We start from the raw sequence: 26,580 nt of genomic DNA, 5'->3' as shown, positions 1-26,580 counted from the left end.
AAACATGTGAGTATTATCCTTATATAAAATAAAGAGAACACTATGGCCAAAGCCCATAAATGTCACCTAGACCAGTTAAATGTTTGAGACTCTACTGTTTCCTCTCAAGCAAAGCTGTTACTATTTCACTTTATTTTAGTTTTACAGTGTTTAAAGCCAGATATGTATGACAGTTTCCAGCCTCTTAAGGCTGGTTTTGCAAACCCTACTGAGGGATAGACATTTTTCTTCCTTTGTAATCATACTTATGAAAAGAATAATGCAATAGTTTGCATTTGGCACTTCCATGAAAAAGAGAATGGTTACTGCTGAGAGGAAGAAAAATCCAAGATGTGATACTGATGATCAAATAAGCCTTTCACAGATAAAGAAAGGTGCATTTCTGTATGTCCAAACCTACACTTCTCTAAATCTCAACAAACACTATAGGATCTATCTGCAACATTTTCAAAAATAGGAGCTGAAAATCAGGCTTCTAAATCCATACCCCTAAAAAAGTGGCCTGATTTTCATTTCTCCCATTGAAAGTCTGGTCACATTTTATAAGCTCTTGTCTTTAATAGTTTGGCCTCTGGGCTTGATTCTAGGCCCACTGAAATCAACAGGAGCTTTTTCCATATACTTCAAAGGGCTTTGGATAAGGCCCTACATAAACTTGGATGCAACAATTCGCTCTGGCCTAAAATTTAACATACAAAGTAAAGGAAAATGCTCTCTTTTTAAACAAACTTTCAAAACAACCCCCAAAACCTTCCTCTAAACTATTTTTCAAAGTAATAAAGGAGTGTTTAAAAATAAGAAGAAAAGAAAAAGAACTTTAAGATGCTTTCTGTTGCCTGCATGACCGAAAAGGAAATAATACTTGGATTTAAAGTAATTCAGTTTAGCAAACAACTAGTCTATAACAAAGTATAAGCATTTTTAAATGGTACTGGTAAGAGTAAAAAAAAAAAAATCTGATATTTGATTTTGAAAACCAGTAAGTGCACATGAATAGTTCTTCTGACACAGTTTTCTCCTACACATGCCAATATGGTTTAAAGTTATTAGTAGACAATACTGTATATGGTTTAAAAGCAGTCTTTTGCAGACAGGCATTTATCGACTAGCATATTGAGCCAGTAGTGTCTAAAGGGGTTGTTTTGTTTTTAACTTGCACACAAGTACATATAGTACTATATATGTAACGGTTGTCTATGAGACCTTTTTTTAAAAAACTTCATTAAGAAAACAGACTTTATTTAACATTGCTGGTGTTACTACTGCATTGTTCAACTCATGCCACATTCCTATCAGTTATCAGTCTGACTTTTAAGCATCCAGGTGAAGGTATTGCAGATTGCTTACCATCCCATAAGTGATGTACAACAGGGAAAGAGAACATATCTATAGACTATGGCTGGTTTCATAGTTTCATGTCCAGCAGATAGTAGAGAGTTATCTTTACAGTTCTGTTCATCACTAAGGAAGGTGTGTGAATAAAATTTCACCAATTACAGCTGGATGGAACATTTTGAGATTTTGATAAAAAAGCTGAAATTTTAGTGAAAATTTTTGCAAAAATTACAATCCATCTTTTCAAGCAGCTCCAATCACCATGATACTGTAATTAAAAAATCTCAGAACTGATTCTAAGAATGAATATACATTTACTATACTCAGGGGAGTGAGACTCCACCACGTTACTCATTTGCAGGATCAGCCTATTGATTATCATACACGTCAATGTTCTGTGACGATCTCCATCTTGTCTGCATACAGTGACCAAGAACTTTCTTATTGCTTACACCCTACCTTCTCCACGGAAAATAAGTTCACTGCCTTCTCCACGGAAAATAAGTCTATTTGATTCAGGGGAGGAGGAGTAGGTGGCAGGGAGATCTCAGACTCACTAAATTTGAACATACTAAATTACTGGTACAAAGTCAGCATGTTTCTGGTTGATGGTACAAACAGAAGTGAACAATAGTTGTGGGATATTATCAGATACAGCAAAGGTATCTTGGGGAGCAAATGAAGAACCAATGGATCCTAAAACCACAAAACAAGTCTTCTCTTCTGTCCACTTTCCCCTCATTTGTTTGTCACACTCACTTGTGTTTTGTATGAAATTGGTTTGTCAGTTATTTGGGTCGGGTACCATGTATTCACAGAGAACCCAGCCCACCGGGGATACAAGTCTGAATAGGCCCTTTGAGCACTACTGCACCATTGATACTACTAATAATGCAAATGAAAGAGGAAAGTGGTATTAGGCTTTTAGGTACACAAGACTTTCAGTGACATCAGTGACCAGGTTGCCAGCTAATTGTTAAAATTTCCAAATACAAAGATCAATCAAGCTCACATGCAAACTGCAAGTCACTTATAAAAAGAGATTTGTTGTAAGGAAGAATTAAACCAAGATTTTGTGAGAGAGACTGCCACAGCTCGGAGCAGGACACAAGGAAAAAAAAAGGGGCACTTATGATTCTAATAAGAAACACGTTTCCAAATAAGAAAAAAATAATGAATGTAGATATGGTGAAGTCAGCCCTGATAGTTCCATGGAAAGCAAGACACACATCTACATGGAACTAAAGAACAGGAAGTGACTGAAGGACAGTAAAAAAGGGGGACATAAGATGAAGCCTCAAAAGAGTTGCTCATTAAAGACAAAACAAAATAAAAAACGTAGGGGACTTGAAAATCTGGCAAGAAACACAAAAAACTACTCACAAAAACCCAACAGCCCAGTCCTAAAATATTAGATATAAATCAAATTGAAAAAGTCATAAAGAAAAATAATGCATCATTGACAGAACTGCAGAAATCATACAAAAGCTCCCTAACAAGCAAACAGAGTGAAATTATCAGACAAATTTAAAGTGGGAAAGGATTTAAATGCCAGAAACAATACAGCGTTTGTTAGTTCGTACAAGATAATAATATAATTATGATGAATGGTGAGAGCAGGATGAGTTCACAATAGTGAACTTACTTAGACAACAATGAAGTAAACTAATGTTTGAGTATTTCTTGCTACCAGTGCAGTTCTAAGTGGACATTTGTACTCCTTAAAAAATGAAACCATTGTAACCAGTACTTGTGTGTGAACAGATGAAAATGAGGTAAGATAAAGGACATTATGAAAGCTAAGGAGGTCTTACAGTACTGTCCTTCAATATGAAATTTATCTCTTTGAGGAGAAAAAAGACACTGGACTCCATGAAATCAAAGGAAAAGTTGGATTTCCTCACATGAACACTGAAGGGGTAAAGATACAAAAACAAGAATGAGTTTTTCCTGGCACTCTACTGGATGGTAGGGATGGCTACAACTTACATTTCTTTGTAAAATATCTGAAGAAAAGGAAGATTGCTTATGTTGCAACTTGGATGTTTTCTTTCATAAGAAGGGAAATAACCTCAAGAACTCAGCCTATTGTCATTGTGATGTAAGGTTTTCTTGTAACCACTGGTGTATTCACTTCTGGAGTTTAATCAACCATGACATCAGAAACAGTTCATAAATCACTGACAGCCAGCCAACAGGTTCTGAAGTTCAGCAAGTACCACAAGCATTTTGTCAGCCATTAGAGGCTTTTGACTTTACAGAAACAAAAGCAGTGTTGAAAGAGTAATACATTGAGGTATTTTTTAAACAGCTGAAACAAATACAGAAGCTCAATAAGAAAAGTGACACTGAAACTAAAAGTTGGAAAAATAGAAGATATATGCGTGGTATCACATGGTGATAAGGAAATTAAAAAAAAAAAAAGGGTAGGAAGACTAAACTAAGGCAAAAGGTATCTTCCAGATGATGAAAAAGGACAATCCATTTGAGAAAGAAGAAATGGAAAATGGATTGAATTTACAACAGCATGGACACACTTATCATTGTGTAATAAATACTGCAAGAGCTGCAATCAAAATAATGAAGGGATGAACACATCGCCGTTGAAGGACCTATCTAATCTCATTTGGCTCAAAACAGCAATGGATGGCAGCACCAAATTTGGCCTTCCTTCTGCAGTGGATAGAATGAGCCTGTGGTCACAATGAAAGCTATGACACACAAACCATCAAAAGGATAAACATTTTACATCATCAAGTTATTGACTATGTCTGAACTACGGAATATATTTACGTATATATTTTGCTTCATTCTACCCTAAGAATAAACGTACAGAGCTAGCAGCACATTGTTTCTATTGAGGCTTGCTGGCAAAGTCCAACAACCCCACTTCCTAAGAATACCGTGATTGACACCAGTCTCTAGTAGCTATAACCCTGGTTGCAATGTAGGTGAGGAAACAGACTCGCTAATGGGTCCATTCTTCCTAATCCATGCTGGCAAACTGTAGTGAACATCATGAGTAATGCTGAAAAGGGCTTCAAGCTTCAGTGGTTACATACGACTGATATGGATGTAGAGATATGCCATAAAGACTAGACACTGGAATTCAGCCTCAGCTGCATGGGTTCCAATTCAAAACTGTCATTCCAGTGTAACGTTAATGGAGTTACACTGATGTAAAACTGGAGAAATGCAGTGGTGAATCAGACTTCAATTTTCCAGGCTTATTGGCTTGCACCATCTTCAACTTTACTTAAACATAGTTTTGAACTAGCATCATTCTTTAAAATGTTTATCATAACAATCCTTAGAGTATAAAGTTGTGGTCCTGGGGCACAGAATTAGTAACAATCTGGTTCAAAAACACAAGTACTAAATTACTAACTGAGCCAAAAAAGCGTATTTCCTACAGCATGCAGTAGCAGGGTCTATTTCTTCTTTTCTATCAATTATTATTTTGGCAAGCACCAGCATGGAACAGTATAACGCATGGATAAAGATTATCCCTGCCTCAGAAGTTAGAATAGGAGATCCAAATTACAAACTAAACAATTTAGCAGCTACAGTTCTCTGCAACAGCATACCACTTATTATGCTACAATCCAGCCCAAGCCTCCATTCCAGCTAGTGAATTAAAAGCATTAATAGCTGCAGTGATTGCCATTAAATCTTTACAATTTTGCCATTTCAAGCAACAAATGTACTCTAGCGTTCACAGTATTCCTCCTAATTCTCACTGGGAATACTGTGCCATCATGGTAAACGTTAATTATTTAAAAATGGCAGTGGAAAGATTTCAGTGGTGACCACTATACAGGCATGGCAGTGGGTATGTCACTGCTAATGCAGAATAGGCTGAAGGAGCCAGTTTAGATAAAGTACAAACTAGTTTTGAATTTTAAATTTTTGTTTAATATACAGCTAATATATGTGTTCTTAACAACTTCACATGCCCTGCACGTTCTGGTTTCAGCATGACCTAGCCCAAAACATGGAGACTCTTGTGAGATTTCAAACTCCATCTTGTAATATTTCCTTACAGATTTCCATCCCAAAGAAGTTTATACAAATTCAGGTAAACTTCACCTTTGAACCGTCTGAAGTTGCCTACATAGAAACATCTTCACTCGATAAGGTTACAGGTCTTATTTATAATTCACAAAGCCTTTATCATTAACTTATACCATTGTGTGTCTATTACAGAATACTTATTTATTGTTAGGAAGATGAAGATCACAAACTTTTTGGAGTATATAATATTTAAATCCCTCAACAGAAGTGCATGAGTACATATGAACAATTATTCACTTGATAGATCACTACCAGTCCATCAAGTGAATAGTATACATAAGGTCTGTTTGAGTCATTGTTAGATTTTTATTAATGTGTACTATTTAGCGCTAAAGAAAATGTACTTGTCTTATCTTAGTTGCACATATTTATGTACTTTTACTTGTACAGAACAGTTAATTTTTAACCTATTACAAGAGTTTCTAGCAGTTTAAAACCATTAACAATAAAGTAGCTGTAAATATGAAATGCAAGATTTTCAAATGTCTGATTTTCTAATTTTTTAAAATAAAAAATGGACTGTCAAACTGAACAAAAAAAAAAAAACCATATAGAAGCCAGAGATTAAAAGGGGCACACAAAAAAAACACTGTTGTTTTAAGTTGTAGAGAGATTTTCAGGCTTCAAAGTGATCAGATTTTTCTTTAGCTGCTCCTGGACCAACACCATGGAAGCTAAATTTCAGCTCAGAGTCAATTTTTCATGAAAGAACTATAAACCTAAAAAGTAGTTGTTCACAATGGTTACAGGGAAAACTGTTTTACTGTGGTGGTACCATTTTAATCTTAAAGGAAAAGGTACAAAGACACAAACAGTGACACTTTTTTTTTTTTTCACATGACAATTTTTCCTTGCTACTGGAGATAACAAGCTGGTAATTTTTAAAGGATGAATTATCTCATTACAAAAAGTACAAAGGGGAATTATTGATATCGAGAATCCACACACAAAAAAGCAATATTTATAGTTGATAGGGCCTTAATTAACATTTTGGAGTAATTTTTTCACTTGCTTTCTCACCCTTCCCTCAAAAATAAAAAAAACAAAACACTGCCTTAGGGGTCACTAATTCTGTTTCCATGAAACTGCACTTTTAAAGTTCATATTTTGTTAACCTTCCAGAGAACTGTAGTCTACTCGGATACTTCCAGATTTAAGATAATGTAATTATTGTATTTCCTTTTAAAAAAAGGCAAGTATCTGGTGCTCTGAGTGTCAGATATATAAACATCTCTTGTCAGGGTCCTGTGATTGAAATGAATACTATATCATTGAAGCATTACAAATTACTAATCCATAAACATAGCAAAGTAATTTTTTTTAAACCAAGCTAACAGGAATGGGTATATTTAAGTGAAATGGACTCAACTCCAGTCAGTTAAATCTTTATCCATCACAACTACAGAGGTAATTTGGGCATCAAATTCAATGGATTATGTTATGCAATGTGGCTTTTTACACAAATAAACTTGCTTTCAGACACATCCAATGTAAAGTACGTAACTAAATGATGATACACCATACATATCATCTAGTCCTGTGTATTTCTCTGCTCTTAAATTTTAACACGGAAACTGCAAACTTTGTCTTATGACTAAAAAGTTTTACACTCTTACACACTTATCAGGATTCTCTAACAGTCAAGGATCAATCTGCTGTTTCAGTTTATTGGGGGATTATGAAGACACTACATCCTTCCCTATTTCACCTGCTAATTACATGCAAAATCTTCTTCCCAGCATAGCTCAAAACTTAACAGTTCTGCATTACAGGTTTGTTGGAGATGGGCTCCACAGGTCATGATTCAATAGTTTCTTTCACACAAGGAGTAATTTCAGGGGCTTGCAGCATGGTGGGCATTTTGGCTGTCACACTTATCTCTGGATTAGTCAGCTTCTTTCTTTAGATTCCCAACATGATTCATAGAAACCATTACCTGAAACAGTATTTCAGAGAAAGTTGTCCAAAGGAACTATACTGATGAACTAAGTCAGTGATGCCATTCCTGGTGATACCTCCTTCAGCTAACTGAAATTCATTTCTAGGACTTCTAATACCAAGACCCCATTGGCTAAAATGAGCCTCCTTCAAATTTCTTGTAACTAAGGGGCACTAAATACCAAAGTGGTTTACCATCGTAAGCATGTAATATCAGTATATGTTTTCTAGCTTCCTTCATCCATCACTGGTTTTTTGGTTCAGTGACTGAACCAAAAAATATGTTTAGTTCTGAAAGAAAACTGAAAAAAAAAATCAGTTTCTCACCAAAACACAAAAACAAACAATTTTTTTGTGGTTGATTTTACACAACACTTCCAAAACAAAACGGTGATTTGAAATGTTTAGAAAATATCATTTTGAAACAAAATTTTGAAACACTTAATTTTGAAAATGCTGAGAAAAAATCTGGGTTTTTTTCATCTGAAACAAATTGCCAAATTCAATCAGAATTCTCAAAACGTTTTGGTGCCCTGAAAAAATGAATTTTTCAGTGAATTTACAATTTGCTGAAAATTTTTTGCCCAGCTCTGTGTACAACAATATTGCTCCCCATAGAGGAAGAGACAAAGAGGCACCATCAGCAATCTTCTTTCATCTCAACAGGCAGAAAGATGAGCAGAAGGAAAAAATGGCAACCTGGTATCAGTGGATCTTAGATAACCACAAAATAAACATAGTGCACTATCCTGATGTGCTGCAGTACATTGGCTGTGATAGTCTCTCAGTGTGTAATTATTCTGATCATAGCCACACATCATCCAATATTGATGAATTCTAAAAATGCATACATTGAAATGTGATTATTCTGCAGCTTTCTGGTACTTCCAATTGTTGACAAAGACAGAGTCCTCCTGCTCTTTGAATTTAAATTCTACTGATCTATATGGGGAGAGAGCTTGCCCTAGGAACACAGAGGGCTAGATTTACAAAGGGACTTAGCTGCCCAACTGCCACTTTAGTCACCTACATCCCAGAATCAGGCACCACTGATATTTAGAAAATCTCTGCTTTGCTGCCACTGAACACTAGAGGCACTTAAACTCACTCAATGCCAATGTTTTTCTAGGAAAAGCTCTAAGCCTGCTTACCAGGTTGGGCCCCTGAGGGGAGCTCACCCAAAATGGCCAGGGAGAAGGGAGGCAGAAGAATCTGCCTCATAATTTTTAGCCCACTGGTTAACGTACTCACCTGGGATGTGGGAGACCCCTGGTTCAAGTCTCCCCTTTGTCTCAGGGTGAGAAAAGATTTGAATAGGAATCTGCCACCCCTCGGGGGACTGTTCTAACCATGGGGCTAAGGGATATTCTGATGTGGGGTTCCCTCAATCTCTCCTGTTGAGGCTGTTCCACTTTGGATGAATAATTAAAGAGTCTTTGGGGCAGAGAGAGAGTGCAAGCATGAGAAGGATTCTGTAGACTGGTGGTTGGAGCACTCACCCAGGACGTGGGAGACCCAGGAACACCCTCTCCCAGGCTTCCTTTAAGAAACACCTTAGATGCCTGATTTTAGGAGAGTGTTCATCACTGAGAATCCCAAGCAGAGATAGGTGCCTCCCTCCAGCCCAGACGCAGGCACCGAATTCTCTGACTTACCCCTCTCCTTGGCATCTCTCATTGGCTAGCTTAGGCTGCTCTTCACTCAGTGTGGTGGCTTTTCTGAATTCCATTCTTAGGCACCAATCTCCCTCCATTGATTGTATAGGAAGCCTGAGCACTTACCTCAGGGTTTGTGAGTCCCAGAAATTTTCTAGGCGCCTAAAAGTAAGGTGTTGTGATGCTACGTGTCATAATGCTTAGAGTTCCTTTGTGTATCTAGCCCAGAGTCTATGGAGAAGTCTGTTGGAAATTTCTCATCTGTGAACTTTCTTTCTCAAATTGAATATAAATACAGGTCAGAAGTTTCTGTATGAGTCTGTTTGCTAAGAACAGATGTTTCCCAAGATGTGCTATTACATACAGTGGAATTCACTCCAACAAGTTCATTTTGATTTCTCTTGGTCTTTTAATAGTAACAGTCAAGAAGTACCTATCTTTTGGCTTAAATGATGAGGGTGGGGAATCAAACAGTGTTTATCTTATTACTTCACCAAATTCAAATTTGCATTCTGTTTCCCAGCTCCTCCACCTATGTACATTTGTGAATGGAAGGAAAACTGGTGATTATCACAAAAAGGGCTATCAGGAATTGAAATTTGCATTTAGTTCTTAATCTTCGCTGAAAAGGAACATTTTATTGGTATTAAGAGAAAAAATAAATCAGAGGAACAAATATGAGCTTCAGCTGTAATAATTAAAAGGAAGAAGTCAGGAACTGGGGCTTGGCTAATTTAGAGTGGGACCGACAATGGACTTTTGAAGAAAATACCGTACCTAATGGGACGGGATCTGGATTCACTGGACTCTGCTGTCTGGAATGGCTGCTGCTGCTACCACCTTTTTTTAAATCCTCTGCATCACTGTACCGCCGAATCCAGTAATTAAGTTCTTCACGGTCCGCTTCTTGACATCGCCGTAGTACAGTGAGAGATCGCCTTGTTTTTTCCACCATGTCCATGATGCAGTTTAACAGCTATTAGTAGGGGTCAGGGGAAGGGAGGAGCCAAAAGAACATTTGATTATGATGTGCCATATCCCCACAGAAAACTCTGTGAATTTAAGTCATTTTCTTTACTTCAATTGCCAGGGTTTCAAGGGAGAAGGATTATTTCCCTGTTCTTTTAAATAAAAATAAGATATACTACTTCCTTTTGAACACAGTAATTCCCTCTTGCTTAAAACTGTATTTCCTAGATATACATTCAAATCATTCAATGGTTATAAGATCTAATAAACAGCAAAAACAAATAAAAATTCCATTTTCAGAGCACTGATAAAGTGAGGGAGTGGGAAGCATCCTGGAGCCAGTGTTCAATTCTGATCACCCAGTTTCCCATTGGCCTCATATCAGCAGCTGGGATTTTAAAACAGGTATTTGGACCCAGAGGGCCAAAAGCAGCATCCAAATGGGGAACTAAGCACTATAATTTAGCCACCAATGTTTTCAAACTTGTTCTACAATATGGAAAATTAAAGAAAAATTAATATACTAAAATATGTAATGCCAATTACAATATTGTAAAAGTTACTTTCTAAAGTCATGCTGGGTTCATTCAGACACATATACACACACACTAATTAATTTTTTACATGGTCAAGGTGTTTCCATTCTTCTGCCCATTCTCTGTCTGTTAGCCTGTGATCAATCATTTCTTCTTGTCGTGTGCCATGCAACCCTGCCAAAAGTGGAAAAGATACTTACACCAAAGGATTCATCTAGAAAAGCTCTTTTATTCTTTCATTATCTATCTATTGAGTCTTGGTATTTACAATGCTCATCCATAACATAAACCCACACCATTTTTGTATGAAAGTTTATGTATATAGACACATACTACATACACACATGTACCATTTAAAGTTTATCAGTCTTTTCAGTGATATTAAAGCACAGATGTAAACAAAGGACTAGGAATCTTTAATGGTTATAGTATGCCAACTTCCTGGGATAAACAAAAATTTCCCTTCCATAATGAAAAACAATCACTAAAGGCAGATACAGAACACGAGACTTATATAAAACATTTCACTGCATCAAAGTTCTGGTGCTGCAAAGTGTTCCATGAACAAACACCTGTCGGCAATAATTCTCTGCTCAGACCGCTTGTAAGATTGGGCACAAAATAAATCATGGGTACCTCACTAATGTTACAATAGATGCAGAAATTATTAATATCTTCTGGAGCAAAGGCAGCCCTGTAGAGATTGCTTCACCATACACATAATATCAAACAAGGTTACAATGTGAAAATTATTAGTAGCTTTTGTTCTACTCTTTGTTTAAATTACTTTATTTTCCACACATCTTAAAACGTGTAATTTGCTGTTGATTTTTCTTCTTTTTTATGTAGGCTAGGGTTTGGATCAGTGTATTAAAATTTAAAAATTAGTCTCAACATGAAAGACATAGGGAAGGATGCGAGTTTTATGTCAGATATTGAGCAACTAATCCAAGTTCTAAAATTAAGAAATTCTCATGCTGGTAAAGTACATTAAAATGAAAATCTTAAACTGTAAAATGTATTAACAGAATAAATCTTTGTTGATATTAGACTTAATATTATTGAGAAGCAGCAGGAAAAAAAACTGATGCTTAGAAGATTTGGTCCAAGTTCTCAATAGGTTTGCGTATTATCAAATTGTTTTTTAAGTTAAAAAAACCCTCCGATCTTTGGATTAGTAGAAAAGAAAAAACTGTCAAGAATTGACGTAACAATTGTATCATTTACTATATGAAATTCCCAAGCCACCTACACTGCAAAAAAAAGTTAAATGGTTAAATATTGCCTTTTTATATCATACTTTCTTAACACAGAGGACTGAAAAAATATAAATAGTATGCACAGACCAAATGTAAGATGACTAAATGCAATGATTACTACAGTGTCAATACAGATTCATTAAGGGTTCATCTCATCATACATACTTAAATAACCATAGAAAATTCTAAGTAAAGATTTATGTGCATAAAGAGCAAGTTCCAAGTATACAGTGAGTTGACAATAAATGCTATCTTATTTGATCTTAATAGGTCCCAATGTATTGCCCACAGTTTGAATTCATACATTTCAGCCAAAGGGACAGCTTAGACTAACTTGAGAGATCTTTCACTCAAAGTTTTAAGCCTCTGCCCCCCACCCTTAAGGTCTCTGTAAATGCTGCTTATTTATTCTTTTAAACAAATCCTGAATAAAAAGCACTTCTGTGTACATTTTGCTTTAGAGTGGGGCATGCAAATTCAAGCATAACAAAATCATGGTGATCTGAGGAGTGCTTTAGGCACAGCCCTGAGCAGGGCGTGGTGTGAGAGCTACACCATAGGTAGGGATGGTCCCAGGGGGCATTGTGCCTCAGAGACATTATTCTGGGGGCAATTCCTTTTATTACCCTCTTGCTCCATGCAATAGTTATTTATTTCTGGCCTATATCAGCAATAAATTAAGACACTCCGTCTGCTAGTTTAGCTATGTTGGTTGTCATATGTGTGGGATACAGGGAAAGACAAGACCCCGTTCCCCTGACCATCTGTTCCAGGGTCCATGTTGTCCACACAGGTGTGAAAGACTGCTTCTTACTCATCCTTACTCTCCTGTGTGGGTGTGTAATTAAAGTCACAATCTAGTCCAATATAGTAAAGCTATTATAAATATTAACTACATTAGGATCATAGATCTATTAGCAGAGGGCAATGTGAGAAAGCGGGCAATACAGTTCTCAACCAGAAAAAAAAATTATCACTGAAGAACAGAGTTTAATTATAAGAAAGAAAGAAAGAAAGAATCCAGGAAGTACACAGTTTCTCATTGTCCCTTACCCATAGGTCTGTTTCTGTCCCTGAGGTCCCTGTGGTTGGGATGTCTGTATGAGTCCCTGTAGTGGTGGGCAATGGCCATATCATCCAAACGATAATGCTGAGGTGGAGGTGGGGTGGGGTGAGGCAGACCATTGGGCTGGTAAGATAAGCCATTATTTGGACTGTACCGCTGGCCTGGGCTAATAGTGCAGGGCCGCTTGCTTGGATGCTCTGAGTGCAAAGGCTCTCTGTCAAAGCCGTTTTCTTTGGTTCTGAAAAATAAAGTACAGGAACTTTCTGTCACAATTTGAACAGGGCTGGCTATTGTTCAGATACGCACAGATAAGAACTGCCATTTGTGCTCCATGACTTTGGGGGTGAGGGTGGGGGAACATTTCATAAAGCAGTTTAATCAATCAAAATTTATAAGGATACATGTGCTCACTATAAACATCTCTGTCATAGCCTAAGAAACACTGGTAGAATAATACTCCCTATAGAACTTAAAAATACTCCTTATAAACATAAAAATGAAAACAATAATCACTGAGATTAAGCTTTGAACATGTGAGTACAGTATAGACTGTAATGTATTCATGTGTTAAGCAAGTGGCCAAGCAATTTTTATTTTTAATAAAAGCAAAAGAAATCACCATTCTTAGTCAAGTCCAATTTGATGGAAAAAAGACCATACACTGGTGGAGATACCCTGCCTTCGTTGTTCCACGCAGAGATCTGGGGAAATCTGCAGCTTAAGAAATGTTTTCCTCCAAAGGGCAGCACATGGCCCTTAGGCTATATGTCTTAGAATGCTGAATCTTTGCTCTCAGTAATGCTAGGCTGATTTCCCACCAGGGAATTAAACAATATGATCACAGCAGGTTTCAAAGACACATTTGGAGTGTGAGGAAAGAATCATTCTTGGTGATAAGAGATGTTTTCCTTGAGAGAGGAGAGGTTACCTACCTTGTGCAGTAACTGTAGTTCTGTGAGATGTGTGGCTCTATGCGTGCTACTCTTCAGATCCACATTTGCCCCACGTATCTTCAATTGGAGATTTTAGGTAACTGTGCCCATTTGGCCAATGCATGTGCTCAAATCCACCTCATGCACTGCACTTGGCTATATAGAGCTGCATAGGTGAGCCACCCTCAGTTTCTTCTCTACTGCAAAGCTCCATAGGCAAGAACTCCGAAGCAGAGGGGAAGGAGGGCAGGTAGTGGAGCACCCACAGGGACACACGTCTCGGAGAACTACAGTTACTGCACAAGGTGCATAACCTCTCCTTTTTTCTTTGGGTACTCCACTTCGGGTGACTACTAAGCAGTACGCTCCAAGAAGGGAGAGGCTTCGGCGTCAAGTCCAAAACTGTCGATAGTACAGTATAACCAAGCACAGCATCAGGAGTCATGAATTACTGCATAATGTACAGAAAAGATGAGTATGGAGGTCCAAGTTCCAGCTCTACATATTTCAGCAATGGGAACATTCTTAAGAAAGACTACTGAAGTAGAAAACAATCACATTGAATGGGCTAGTACTCTAAAAGGAAGTTGGAGATCATGCTACTGATAAAAGGTAAAGCAGCCAGATATCCATCTATCACAGCAGGGATGCATCTGTTATTACTACTGTTGGAGATGGTTGAGCGAAGAGGATTTCTGTACAAACACTGCTTGGAATTAGTCCCTCTGCTCTGGTGGTAGATGCTCAATAAATGAACTGAACTTTTAGTCATCGGTGTGATTATATTTTGCATCAACACCTGATAGTTGATTATTATAAACTGCAGAGTCACCTCATTATCATCTTGGCCCCCTGATGGTACCAAAGATCTTCCTGAGCTGGAACCCTTAGATTCTTTTGGTTCACTGGTGCTCACAGTACCTGAGGAACCTGCACCTCGTGGATACCAAGTCAGGAACCGGCGGGCACCTAAATAGTTGTCTCAGTCAGCCACCAGGGTTTCTTTGAGGTAGATTCCCTAACTGGGGAACCTGGGCTCTGTTTCCTAGAGTCTTTTTTGAGGGGATTCTTGAGTTTTCTTTTTAGTAGCTCTTAGAGAGGTGTTGCGCTGAAGTGGTTGAGATGGTCAGCTTGCTCAGAGACTGATGTATGGGGCTGGAGATGCCCTGGCCTGGGTCAGAAGCTGGATGGAGGGAACCCTCCATCACAAGGAAGCACAATTTAACCTCCTGGTTCTTTCTGGCTCTTGATTTTAAGGCCAGACAAAAAATTCATTTTGAGGAGGATGTGTGACTCCTCAAGCAATGGACACACTGGGAGTGTCAATTGTTCACCAGGAGAGCCACCTGGCACAAAAGGCAACATTTAAAACTAGGAGAGCCAGCATACCCTCCCCACAAGGTAAAGTTCTCTGCAGGGAAAAACTGAAAGGATGATAGTCCTTACAACATTTTTTTTTTAAACTACAGCTAACTACTACTGCTAACTAAACTAAGTGAAACTATGAAAGAAACTGCAGTTGAGGTAAGATCAACTCAGACGCTGCTGAGGCTCTGTCTCATGCCAAGGCACTTGCGAAAGAACGGAGGGCAGTTCACCTGCGCAGCACTAGATAGCCATGGTGCAGTACACAAGGCAGAGTAGAGCTCATGAGCAGGCCGAACAGGCACTGCTACCTAAACTCTCTGATCAAACTCGTATGGGGTATACACGCCTCTGAAGTACAGTGCCCATAGGACACTACTCAAAGCAGAAGCTAGATTTTTGTGCCCTCACAGCAGCTTTGATCAAAAACCCTGTGCATGCTGTTGATCTAAAGAGAAGACTGGTTAGGCCACAGTCTTATGGCAGCCTTCAACTGTTCCCACTCCATTTCTCTTAACAGATGGCACTTTCTCAGTGAGGTCATTTAGAAGAGTTAGTGATGGGCCAGAAAACTAGCCATAAAGAAACAAACTCAATTTGAGTCTATAATCAAATATTTCAAAATAAAGTGCACACAGTCCACCTGCAATCACACCATAAGCTAATATATATGAACCTAGCAATAAATGCCTGTTGACATCCTCAGGAAAAAACAGAGGTAAGTCGTTTCTATTCTGCCCAGAGACCATACTGCAAATGAAGAATGACTTTCCTTTCTCTACTATTACAGCCCAAGTTGATCATAATAACAGCTCTCTCTTGATTAACTTAACCTTTCTGGTTTTTGTGAAAGTAAGAACTCATGTAGCATAGTGGGATCCACAGTGAACTAATTTCCAGTTTAACTGTGCATATAGCTAAGTGAAGGGAAGTTGCTTAAATGACTTCCAACTCCTCTTGTATTGGAGCTCCACTTCACTCTAGTTCTCAAACTGTGGGGTGCATGCACCAGGGGAGATGCCATTTACAGTTTTTTCCCCCTCGTGGCTCAGGGTTTCTGGCTGAGCTATAGCTGATGCTGTAACTGATGCTAGATGTCACTGTTGGTCGCCTCAGCTGCTAGGACCGGACTGCAGTTTTGGCTGCCTGCAACAAAGGCCTTTGCAGGGTTTTCTGGCTCCTCCAGAGAGAGGTTGCCAGGCTAGCCTGCACTCTGCCTGTGCACAGCAGGAATGTAGCAGGGAGGTGGCTCAGTGGCAGCAGCTGGCTGCATCTTTTATTCTCCTAAGTGTGGGGATGAAGGACAGGGACCCAAGAGAACATGCACCCTTCCTCTCCAGCCAACTATACTCTCTCCCATGCACTGCTTAATAGCAGGCAAGAACAGGCAGGCAAGAACAGCTTGCTGGAGAGGGAGCTGGGCAGGGGACAAGGACGGCATCTTGGGTTGGGAGAGAGCAGCACAGTGGATTGAGCCCATTGCAGCGAAGAGGTGGGGCAGGTATCAAGGCCCACTGGAGTGTGGGTTAAGGGGAATTTCTATTTCAATTGCTGTGGCAGTTAGCAACAGGAAATGAAGAGATGGGTTTTGCTAAAGCTTGTTGCTGGGAATAAAGATAGGCTTTCCAGAGACTCCATACACAAGCATTAGAGTCCACTGCAATTACAGGGGTGAACAGAGGCCCCAGTTACCCCTCTCATAGTAAAAGGGAGAGGATCTTTTGCCAGGTACTTTAGGGCATCTGTTATAATGAGTATTTTTGAGCAAGGAAGTAAACAGTTAAAATTACTGTACACTACGTTCTAGAAAGCCAAATGATAAGAAATGGGATGGGACTGAGATGTGACCCCCATGAGTGCCAAGGTCACTATATGTTTAATTGCTGTCAGTGTAATTCATGCTGGTAAACGCCAATGGATAGCAAAACTTTTTGACTGTTCTCCAAGAATGCACCTACATATTTTACATTTGGCTGCATGCAGAACCTCAGACCTGCAACTACTCAAATCCAACCATGAAATTTTAATCTTCAAGTACACATTTGCATGAAAGTATGCAGATTTTTGTATGCACAAATCAAACTATGAATGCATTTTGTTCTTGAATATCAAGGTTAGAACGATAACCTCTAACAAAGATTAAAAAGTCAGATACTGTAGAGGTCCTGTTTTTTTTTCTACAGCTGCCTTTATGTATGTCTCAGTGTACATAAAAAAACCCTCCAAGATCTGAGGGCAAGGAGGAGAGAGCCCAATTTCAGAGAATGAGGTTTTTTAACTGTAGACGTTCATGCTGAAGGATGTTTGGCATTTGGACTCCTTCTTTACTGAGATTAAGGGCTGCCCAGTTACAACTGGGATTGACTGTTACTTCTCATCAAGAATTGCTGAAGGCACACAATCAAATATACAGTAAGAATCTTTAGTTTCAAACAACTGCATTCCTGAGCAGGAAATCAAACAGCACACGACTGCCATGGCTGGCAAATTAACTTTAGTGTTTGATACAAAATATTAAATGCAATTTATGATAATAATATTATTGAGGCCCGTGAATAGGAGTTGGGATGGAGAATGTTCATCCTTCATTTCTGCAAGATGCTTTCGTTTAAACTAATATTTACATGTAAAAGATTGATGACTGAATGAGTGATAATAATCTACTGGAAAAAATCTCTTTCGTGCCTATATGTATCAGATGATTTTGCCAATAAGATAGTATAGTATGCACAGCACAGATCAACATATAAATATCATGTGTATATTTACTTCTCACACAGAACCATCATACTAAGGAAGGGTTTCATGTCACAACTCAGGCAATTAATTTAAGAACCTGTAAGATATTGCTCAAAGAAGACTCCTAAACTTTTCACATTGGTTGCAAGGCTTGTGGTCCAGTCAGGTACTGAGCATCTTCCACTCCCATTAACTGAGATGGCAGAAATAGGCCCTCAATTCCTGGCAGTGCCCATCCTAACCTGTGTGTCCCTGACACAGTCAATATCAACCTTCTCACAAGGGGGCATCACCTCTCGAGGAGGGCATTTCTCCAAACTGCTCTCTCAAAGTCCACAAAACTGTCATGACCGCTCTCACCAATGAAAGTCTTAACTGTTAGTCTCTCCTTCCTCCCCTCCCCCAGACATGTATCAGATATTGCTGGCATACATTTTCCCACTTAGAATTATTTTTATCAGTCTTTTTTCCTAATAATTCTTTACATGCACTTGATGTGTCTGTCAAATGTACAGCTACTAGGTGACATGCTTCTATACTGCACAATAACAGTCTTTTAGGGCAGCCTCAACACAGGATAAATTTCTTTGTAAACAGCAGCAAATTTACACAGTTAATTTATTTAAAATTATGTAGAGGTTTAAGGCAAAGCATTCATTCACAAAAAAAAGTTGTTAGTCCAACTTTTTTAGCCTTATGACAGCAGGATATAAGCCGAAAAAGTTGTAAACAAGACAGAGTAAACACTTTGTTCATGACATGTCATGAACAAATTATCAAAATGTGTTGTCTCCTCAGGTGTCAGCTTTTTCTCTCTTTCAGTGACTGATTGCTCCCAGTGTTATTACAGAAACAGATTGATCTTTTTAATGAGCTAGTTTAATAGACTCCAAAATCTCACCGTGGCTGCTCAGCCATGTCAGACCATATGCACCAAGAAAACATTCAGTAAAACACTACGCTCTGCTGTCACATTGCTCTATAAAACCTTACATACAGTAGATATGCATATGCAGAAAAATAACTAGAGATGGAAAATGCACATGCAAACAAGATGCTGAAATTATAAAAGGAAAAAATGTTATTGTAACTGGATATATTTTCTTGGCTATACTAAACCCCCCAAGACATACAAGTTTGCATATACACAATAAACGCTCCCTCTCTATTTTTCTTCCTAATTCTGTATTTCACCTCTACTGGAGTCAGAGTTAGAGCACACAAGCATACTTGGATGTATGTTGTATGTAACCACACTAGTACCAACTTTGGAAGGGAGTGGGCGAGAAGAGGAAACATATATAAGACCATATCCAACTGACTTCAGCAAGAGCAACGAGCACATATCAGGATTCAGAATGGTCCAATGTCTTAGTTTCCCTGGAAAGAAGCTGCCTTTTATCTTCATATACCCTGGTACGTACATTGTTGGCAGAGTGATAGTGACAGTTACACCTATTGTTAAGATACCTAACATTTTTGACATATTTTATATATGAAGATTTAAACAAACAGTACACACATCCTCACGTGTTTCTCCTACCCCCAGATAAAGAATATTTAAAAATTCAATATTTAATAAATTATGGAGCAAGAGGAGTCATTGGTTTCACCACTCATGTAGCTCTGCTGCCATTTTCTAGCTCTGAGGAAGGATTTATCTGGTTGATTCACTTGTATTATCAAATCTCAAATGATCCAGACTTCTGTTCAATAGATTTAAGACTCTTCTACACAGGATTCTCTCACTTTACTGTTTGGTGCGAGTACCATTATTACTAGGGTCACATGACAACTCCCCTGGGTTGGATTCAGTTGAAACTGTTGCCTGTTTCTTCTGTTCAGAGTTCCTTGACCATGTAAGATCTCTGGGTGCAGCTACGTCCACTAAGTTGTTCAATATTACCAAAACAGAGTCTTCTTTATGAAGCTTAGGGTGGCATTCCAATAAAGTAGAAAGTGTTTTTAGACCTTTTAAATTTGTAGTCATCCAGTCATCCTTTAGAAGGATCATTCAAGGTAAAAATGTACTTCTAAATTCAGCATGACTCTGATCTGTTGACTCGTTAACAGGAGAGTTAGGATTACGCCAAGGACTGTGTAAGGGGTTGCCTTATAGCTCAGCAAAGCTAGTATGAAGTCTTTTGATAGTAGAATTCTCTCAGCAACCTGCATTGCTCTCTCCACCAGTTCATTCCCTTGTGGACAGTGAGGGCTTAAAATTAATGTATGTGAAATTGTACCTATCATAAAAGTTTAGAAATCAGCACTGGGAAACTGTGGCTCAATGTGAGTGGCTATTGGTTCTGAAATGCCAGAAAGAGACGAAAGTTAAAAGATATCTTCTTTTGACCTGTTCTCATATGGGTCAAATGAGAAGTAGAATTTCTGCCAAGAAAATTAGTCAAGGGGTACCATGTAGGTATGATCCTTGTTAGGCAGGTCTAGTGCTATTTACTCCACCCATCCAAGACCTAATGGGTAGTGTACTGTGGATATGAGAGTTTTTTAAAGTTGTGTCTATTATTCAAGCATCACATGATTTCACCTTGTATTCTAGGTCCTGCCCTATGATGGACTACCACACTGACATTTGGACTCACTCCCATCAATTTGTGAGACCTTCTTTTTCCAACATGTATCATTTCCAATATGTTATCCTGCAAAGACTGAGTGACTACGATAGAACTGCCACAGGTAATTGGATTTTCAGCTTTGGTGATGTCCCCTCTCTTTGCAACAGTCGTATGTTGGATGTGGGGCTCCTGATAATTAACCAGGCCACCTATCTTGGATACCTTTTGCTGCTGTGTGTTAACACTTGTGGCTATTTCAATTTGTTTGAATTTGTGCGGGAGGTGTAGTAAAGAAATGCCATTCAAAAATTGCACCCACATAATCATCTTCAGCCTCTGGAGAATTTTGGTGCCCAATAGGACTTCTCAAAAAGGTGTCATCCAGCTTGTCATAAATATAAAGGGAAGTGTAAACCCCTTTAAAATCCCTCCTGGCCAGAGGAAAAATCCTCTTACCTGTAAAGGGTTAAGAAGCTAAAGGTAACCTCGCTGGCACCTGACCAAAATGACCAATGAGGAGACAAGATACTTTCAAAAGCTGGGAGGAGGGAGAAAAACAAAGGGTCTGTGTCTGTCTGTGTGATGCTTTTGCCGGGGACAGAACAGGAATGGAGTCTTAGACCTTAGTAAGTAATCTAGCTAGATATGTGTTAGATTATGATTTCTTTAAATGGCTGAGAAAATAGCTGTGCTGAATAGAATGAATATTCCTGTCTGTTTGTCTTTTTTGTAACTTAAGGTTTTGCCTAGAGGGATTCTCTATGTTTTGAATCTTATTACCCTGTAAGGTATTTACCATCCTGATTTTACAGAGGTGATTCTTTTTTTACTTCTATTAAAAGTCTTCTTGTAAGGAAACTGAATGCTTTTTCATTGTTCTAAGATCCAAGGATTTGGGTCTGTGGTCACCTATGCAAATTGGTGAGGATTTTTACCAAACCTTCCCCAGGAAGTGGGGTGCAAGGGTCGGGAGGATTTTGGGGGGGAAAGACGTTTCCACACTACGTTTTCTCAGGAACCCAGATAAAGTTTGGTGGTGGCAGTGGAAGTCCAAGGGCAAAGGGTAAAACAGTTTGTACCTTGGGGAAGTTTTAACCTAAGCTGGTAAAAATAAGCTAAGGAGGTTTTCATGCAGGTCCCCACATCTGTACCCTAGAGTTCAGAGTGGGGAAGGAACCTTGACACAGCTCAAAGAATTTCCCTGGCACATATTTTGCAATAGGTTAATATCTCAAATGAATGAGCATTCCCTGCCATCTAATGGGAACCTTATCTAGAGCTTTACTGTTTGTGAGTGGCATGAGTGGATAGAGGAATCACTAACTTGACATTTTCAAGACCTAGCACATATCCTGTGAACCTCTCACATTTATGTATGCTCAGATATCTGCTATTTTATTTTAGTCTAGCAGCCTCACTTGCCTTCAGACCTTGTTTTTCTTATGTTATGTTCTTTCACTGACTGCCCATAAACTAAAAAGTCACCCACAAAACTTTGCACTCCCTCTAGCCAAACTAGCGAAACTAGCCAAAATCCACTATTTGGATCTAATGGACAGACTATTTATGCAGATTCAGAAAGACCTCATCATCTGACACTATTTAATTGGACAATAGTTTAAAAAAATCAAGAGTCACTTTCTTCTAACAGTGAATAAGGAACTTTATTGGAATAAGGGAAAACAATAATGTCCCTTGTCCCTTAAGCTACTCTGTGATTCTTTCTGTTTCTCCACTGGGCTTCCGCCTAGAATCATCCCTAGCCCCACAGTGCCCCTGGCTTCCTTCTACAGATTTAAAGAAACAGTAAATATATTCTTACACATCTGCTATGCAAAATCTAACAACTGAATAAGGAATTAGAGATCTGATTGCATTCTGAAGCAGTCTCTTTGTTCCTGTATTTATCAGGATATCATCAGACTCCCGGATGTGCATGTAGCACTACAGTTATATGTAGTTCTCTAGTATTTCCACAATACAACTGTACTTCATATTCGGGAATTGCATGTAGACGTGATAATCTCATCTGTATTCAAGAAAGTTAGTACTGTAATTACAGTCCCCGGTAGGGGTGCCTATCCAACTTCCCATATTTAATATTTCCTCAGACAAAAACCCAAATACAGACAGATTCGCATATAGAGTGGGAACGATCTGCTAATCACTTTAAGCTGCATACAGACATTGTGCACCAAATGGTTAGTGATAGTGCTGTGAACAGTTCTGTATTATTCCCAATTACATATGGCCAAATTCTGCCCTAAGGCTTCTCCTGTGCATGCAATAGAGGTCCATTGTTTAGAGTCAATGGGAACATTTCATATGGGTCCAAGTAAAATTTGCCCATTATTTAGCTGTAACTGAAAAAAAATAATCTTGGAAAACTCAGCACAAATTTTGTAGAATGAAATGGAGCATCCCACACCACTCTAATTGTAATAGACATCAGCATGTTAGCTTTACATCCCAAAGCATGGTTACAATTGCAGAGTATTAACACTCTGGCCTTCTGACCTGTCTGGAGTTCGCCTCTTCCCGTTTTCGTTCACATCGAGAAGCAGCTCTGAGGAGTCAACAGGTGAGGTGGTGCTGGCATCCAGAAGCAGCTGTTCATGCTGAGCGAGGTACTGGGCGGGATTCTGCTTGGCCAGCCTTGCACAGTGCAGGAGCTCCCGCTGCAGCAGGGGCAGATTGGCCTGTAAGAGTGTTTCAGAAATTAAGGGAGCAGCTGAACGGCTCTCAGGCAGTTTCACAAAGATGAAATAGCAAAATTAGAAATCAATTAAAAGCCCACTCTGGGATGAGTCTATTTTGTTCATCTTGAATTATATTTATTTTAGTTAGCTGTGTTAAACCACATAGCCTCATTAGAGATTTGAGTCACGGCTGAAATACATGTGTGGGCACACATGAGAGTGGAAGAGTTTATTTGCTGAAGCATAAAACAAAACTGAAAATGCTATAAGAAAATAAAACAATTTTCACGTCCAAATCTTTAAAGGGTGGCAAGAGCACAGCACTAGCTCACTTTATGTCCTTTCTTGTTATTATACAATATTTGTGTTTCTATTCAGCTGTTGTCTTTACATGCATCTCCCCTAAGTAAATTTAATATTCAGATTGCAAAGTACTAACTTTCATTTTTTCTTGACTTAAGGATGAACACCCAGCTCTAACTTGGCACATGTTTATGCATTAGCTACAGTATTTAGTTATGTTATCACATACTACAGAAGTTATCAAATAATACACATTTTTCCCTACACTCTCAAATACACCTACAATCTTAAAACATGTGAACAGATTATTAAAGATTTTAGAGTAATGTAAGTGTGCAAGAGACAAAGTTAGATACATGTTGTTCAACCTCACTTTCTCATGACTTTTAAACAATTAACTACTGCTATAAAAGTTCATTTTTTAAATGGAAAAGTATTTTTAAATCATAGAATAATAGGACTGGAAGGGACCTCGAGAGGTCATATAGTCCAGTCCCCTGCACACAAGGCAGGACTAAGTATTATCTAGACCATCCCTGACAGGTGTTCGTCTAACCTGCTCTTAAAAATCTCCATGATGGAGATTCCACAATCTCCATAGGCAATTTATTCCAGTGCTTAACCACCCTGACAGTTAGGAAGTTTTTCCTAATGTCCAACCTAAACCTCCCTTGCTGCAATTTAAGCCCATTGCCCCTTGTCCTGTGCTCAGCGGTTAAGAAGAACAATTTTTCTCCCTCTTCCTATAACAACCTTTTATGTACTAGAAAACTGTTATCATGTCCCCTCTCAGTCTTCTCTTTTCCAGACTAAACAAACCCAATTTTTTCAATATTCCCTCACAGATCATGTTTTCTAGACTTTTAATAATTTTTGTTGCTCTTCTCTGGATTTTCTCCAATTTGTCCATATCTTTCTTGAAATGTGGTGCCCCAAACTGGATACAATACTCCAGTTGAGGCCTAATCAGCGCAGAGTAGGGCAGAAGAATTACTTCTTGTCTTGCTTACAACACTCCTCCTAATACATCCCAGAATGATGTTCACTTTTTTTGCAACAGTGTTACACTGTTGACTCATATTTATCTTGTGATCCACTATGACCCGCAAATCCCTTTCCACAACACTCCTTCCTAGGCAGTCATTTCCCATTTTGTATGTTTGCAACTGATTGTTCCTTCCTAAGTAGAGTACTTTGCATTTGTCCTTATTGAATATCATCCTATTTACTTCAGATCATTACTCCAGTTTGTCCAGATCATTTTGAAGTATAATCCTATCCTCCAAACCACTTGCAACCTCTCCCAGCTTGGTATCGTCTGCAAACTCAAAATGGCTGAGAAGGATTTGCTCCATCTTTAAAAGAAATTAACCTTTTGAGGTAGACCAAGCATGGAGCACTTCAGCCCAAAACGTTCTGGAAAGTTTCAGACACATGAGAAAGAGGTTATAAGAGAAAATGCTTTGCCACCTTAGTTAAATCAAATGACACCAGGCACCAATTATCAGTTCCTGGTGATCAAAAGATGTACTATGTACCAAACAAATAGATATGGACCATCATCACAATTCTTGCTACAGCCTTTCTGTATTTAAAAAAAAATAACATTCTTCTCAGGGACTAACGGTCCATTTACACAGCAAGAAGAACCAAAAGTGGCAGTAAGTCTCAGAGCTCAGGTCAACTGACTTGGGCATGTAGGCTTGGCCTATGGAGCTAAAAACAGCAGTGTAGATATTCGAGCTCAGGCTGGAGCCTGGGCTCTGAGACCCTCCAACCTGGCAGGCGACTCTGCTATTTTTAGCCTTGCAACGGGAGCCTGAGTCAGTTGACCCAGGCTCTGAGACGTGGTGCTGTGGGTTAATTTTTTGCTGTAGACATTAGAAGCATAATTTGCTATTGGAAAAAAACAGCCAGTGCTACCACTTAGTCTACAGGCCCTCCAGGGAGTTAGAAAGACATTGCTGTAGAACTTTAGGACTCTAAAAGTTCATAGAACCTTTTCAACATTGTATTTTGTGAAAGTGAACAAAGCATTAGCCTATCTATATTCATTATTAATAAGATGCCTACCATCTAGTACAGGGGTCTCCAACACGGTGCCTGCGGGCGCCATGGCACCCACCGGAGCATTTTTGTGCACCCGCAGGACACCCCATTGCCAAAATACCGCCGAGAAGTGTTGCCATTTCTCGGGGGCATTTCAGCGGTGACGGTTCTTCCCGCTGCCGCTTCTCTGCGGCGGCATTTCGGTGGCAGGGTGTTTGGCGCCCGCCACAGTCTTCTGGGAATGGCAATATGCTATTCCCACAAGAATGGTTGGGGACCACTGATCTAGTAGATGTCATTCTAATTTTGCTGGCGGTGGCAACCACCACAACTGGGATGTGGGAGAGAAGGGGCTTGAAGAGCTCCTCATACATGAGCATAGAATTGGTCCAGCTAGCAGCCTGACTTAATGGAGGGATGCAGTGAAACTAACAATGCAAAGAGAATTATACGTATATAAAATTCTGAGAAATTGTAGGGTCAGAATCTGGATTACAATACTGCCGTATAATTATATAGTGCTTTTCATCTTCAGTACTTATGAACTTAAATTAAGCCCCCAAACACCCATCTGCAGTAGGAATGTAGCAACATCCCCATTTCACAGATGAGAAAAGTGAGAACAGATTCGTATGATTTATTCAGGGCCACAGACAGAGAGAATCAATATCAGTACTCATAAATTCCTGGCTCCTAGCTCCCTGCTTAAACCTTACAGGTAGGTGCCAACTTTTTTAACTAGGTTATTCTGTGGGATCAACAAAGCTGCCAGTTAATACAGCAGTGTGCTCAGATACTATGGTAACAGGTAAAACTATGAAGCTATAAGACACAAAAACGAAGTCATGGTCCAATGTGTCTCAATTGCATTAACAAAAAAATCAGAGAGCTTTATGTAAAGAAATAAAAGTACCAAGTGGACTTGTCTAAAAAAATCATTGCTTTGAATTTTTCCATTTACAATTTTGTTTTGTCACTTTTTGCTTTGTTTCCCAAACCTCAGTGAAGTCTCATCTCATCTTAAATGTTCCAAGAAGATACTATGTCTATTTTCAAACCAAATAATCTGTGACCCAGATATGGTA

General features: G+C 38.9%; 1 protein-coding gene across 14 annotated transcripts in view; it reads right to left on the bottom strand.

The window, feature by feature from the left end:
* The window catches only part of RUNX1T1 (RUNX1 partner transcriptional co-repressor 1), a 152,139-nt gene that overhangs the window by 36,488 nt on the left and 89,071 nt on the right, over window positions 1-26,580 (bottom strand). For all 14 annotated transcript variants that reach the window (XM_077810023.1, XM_077810029.1, XM_077810028.1 and 11 more), the window contains 4 exons: window positions 22,962-23,143; window positions 12,820-13,070; window positions 10,596-10,681; window positions 9,780-9,978 (listed from right to left, as the gene is read on the bottom strand). In XM_077810023.1, coding sequence (XP_077666149.1) covers window positions 9,780-9,978; window positions 10,596-10,681; window positions 12,820-13,070; window positions 22,962-23,143 — 718 coding nt within the window. The remainder of the gene's footprint in view (window positions 1-9,779; window positions 9,979-10,595; window positions 10,682-12,819; window positions 13,071-22,961; window positions 23,144-26,580) is intronic.

The sequence above is a fragment of the Eretmochelys imbricata genome, chromosome 2 (genome assembly GCF_965152235.1).
Source record: "Eretmochelys imbricata isolate rEreImb1 chromosome 2, rEreImb1.hap1, whole genome shotgun sequence".
In the NCBI taxonomy this organism is placed as follows: Eukaryota; Metazoa; Chordata; order Testudines; family Cheloniidae; genus Eretmochelys; species Eretmochelys imbricata.
Note: the sequence above shows the minus strand (reverse complement) of the source record. Positions and strands in the feature narration are given on the sequence as shown.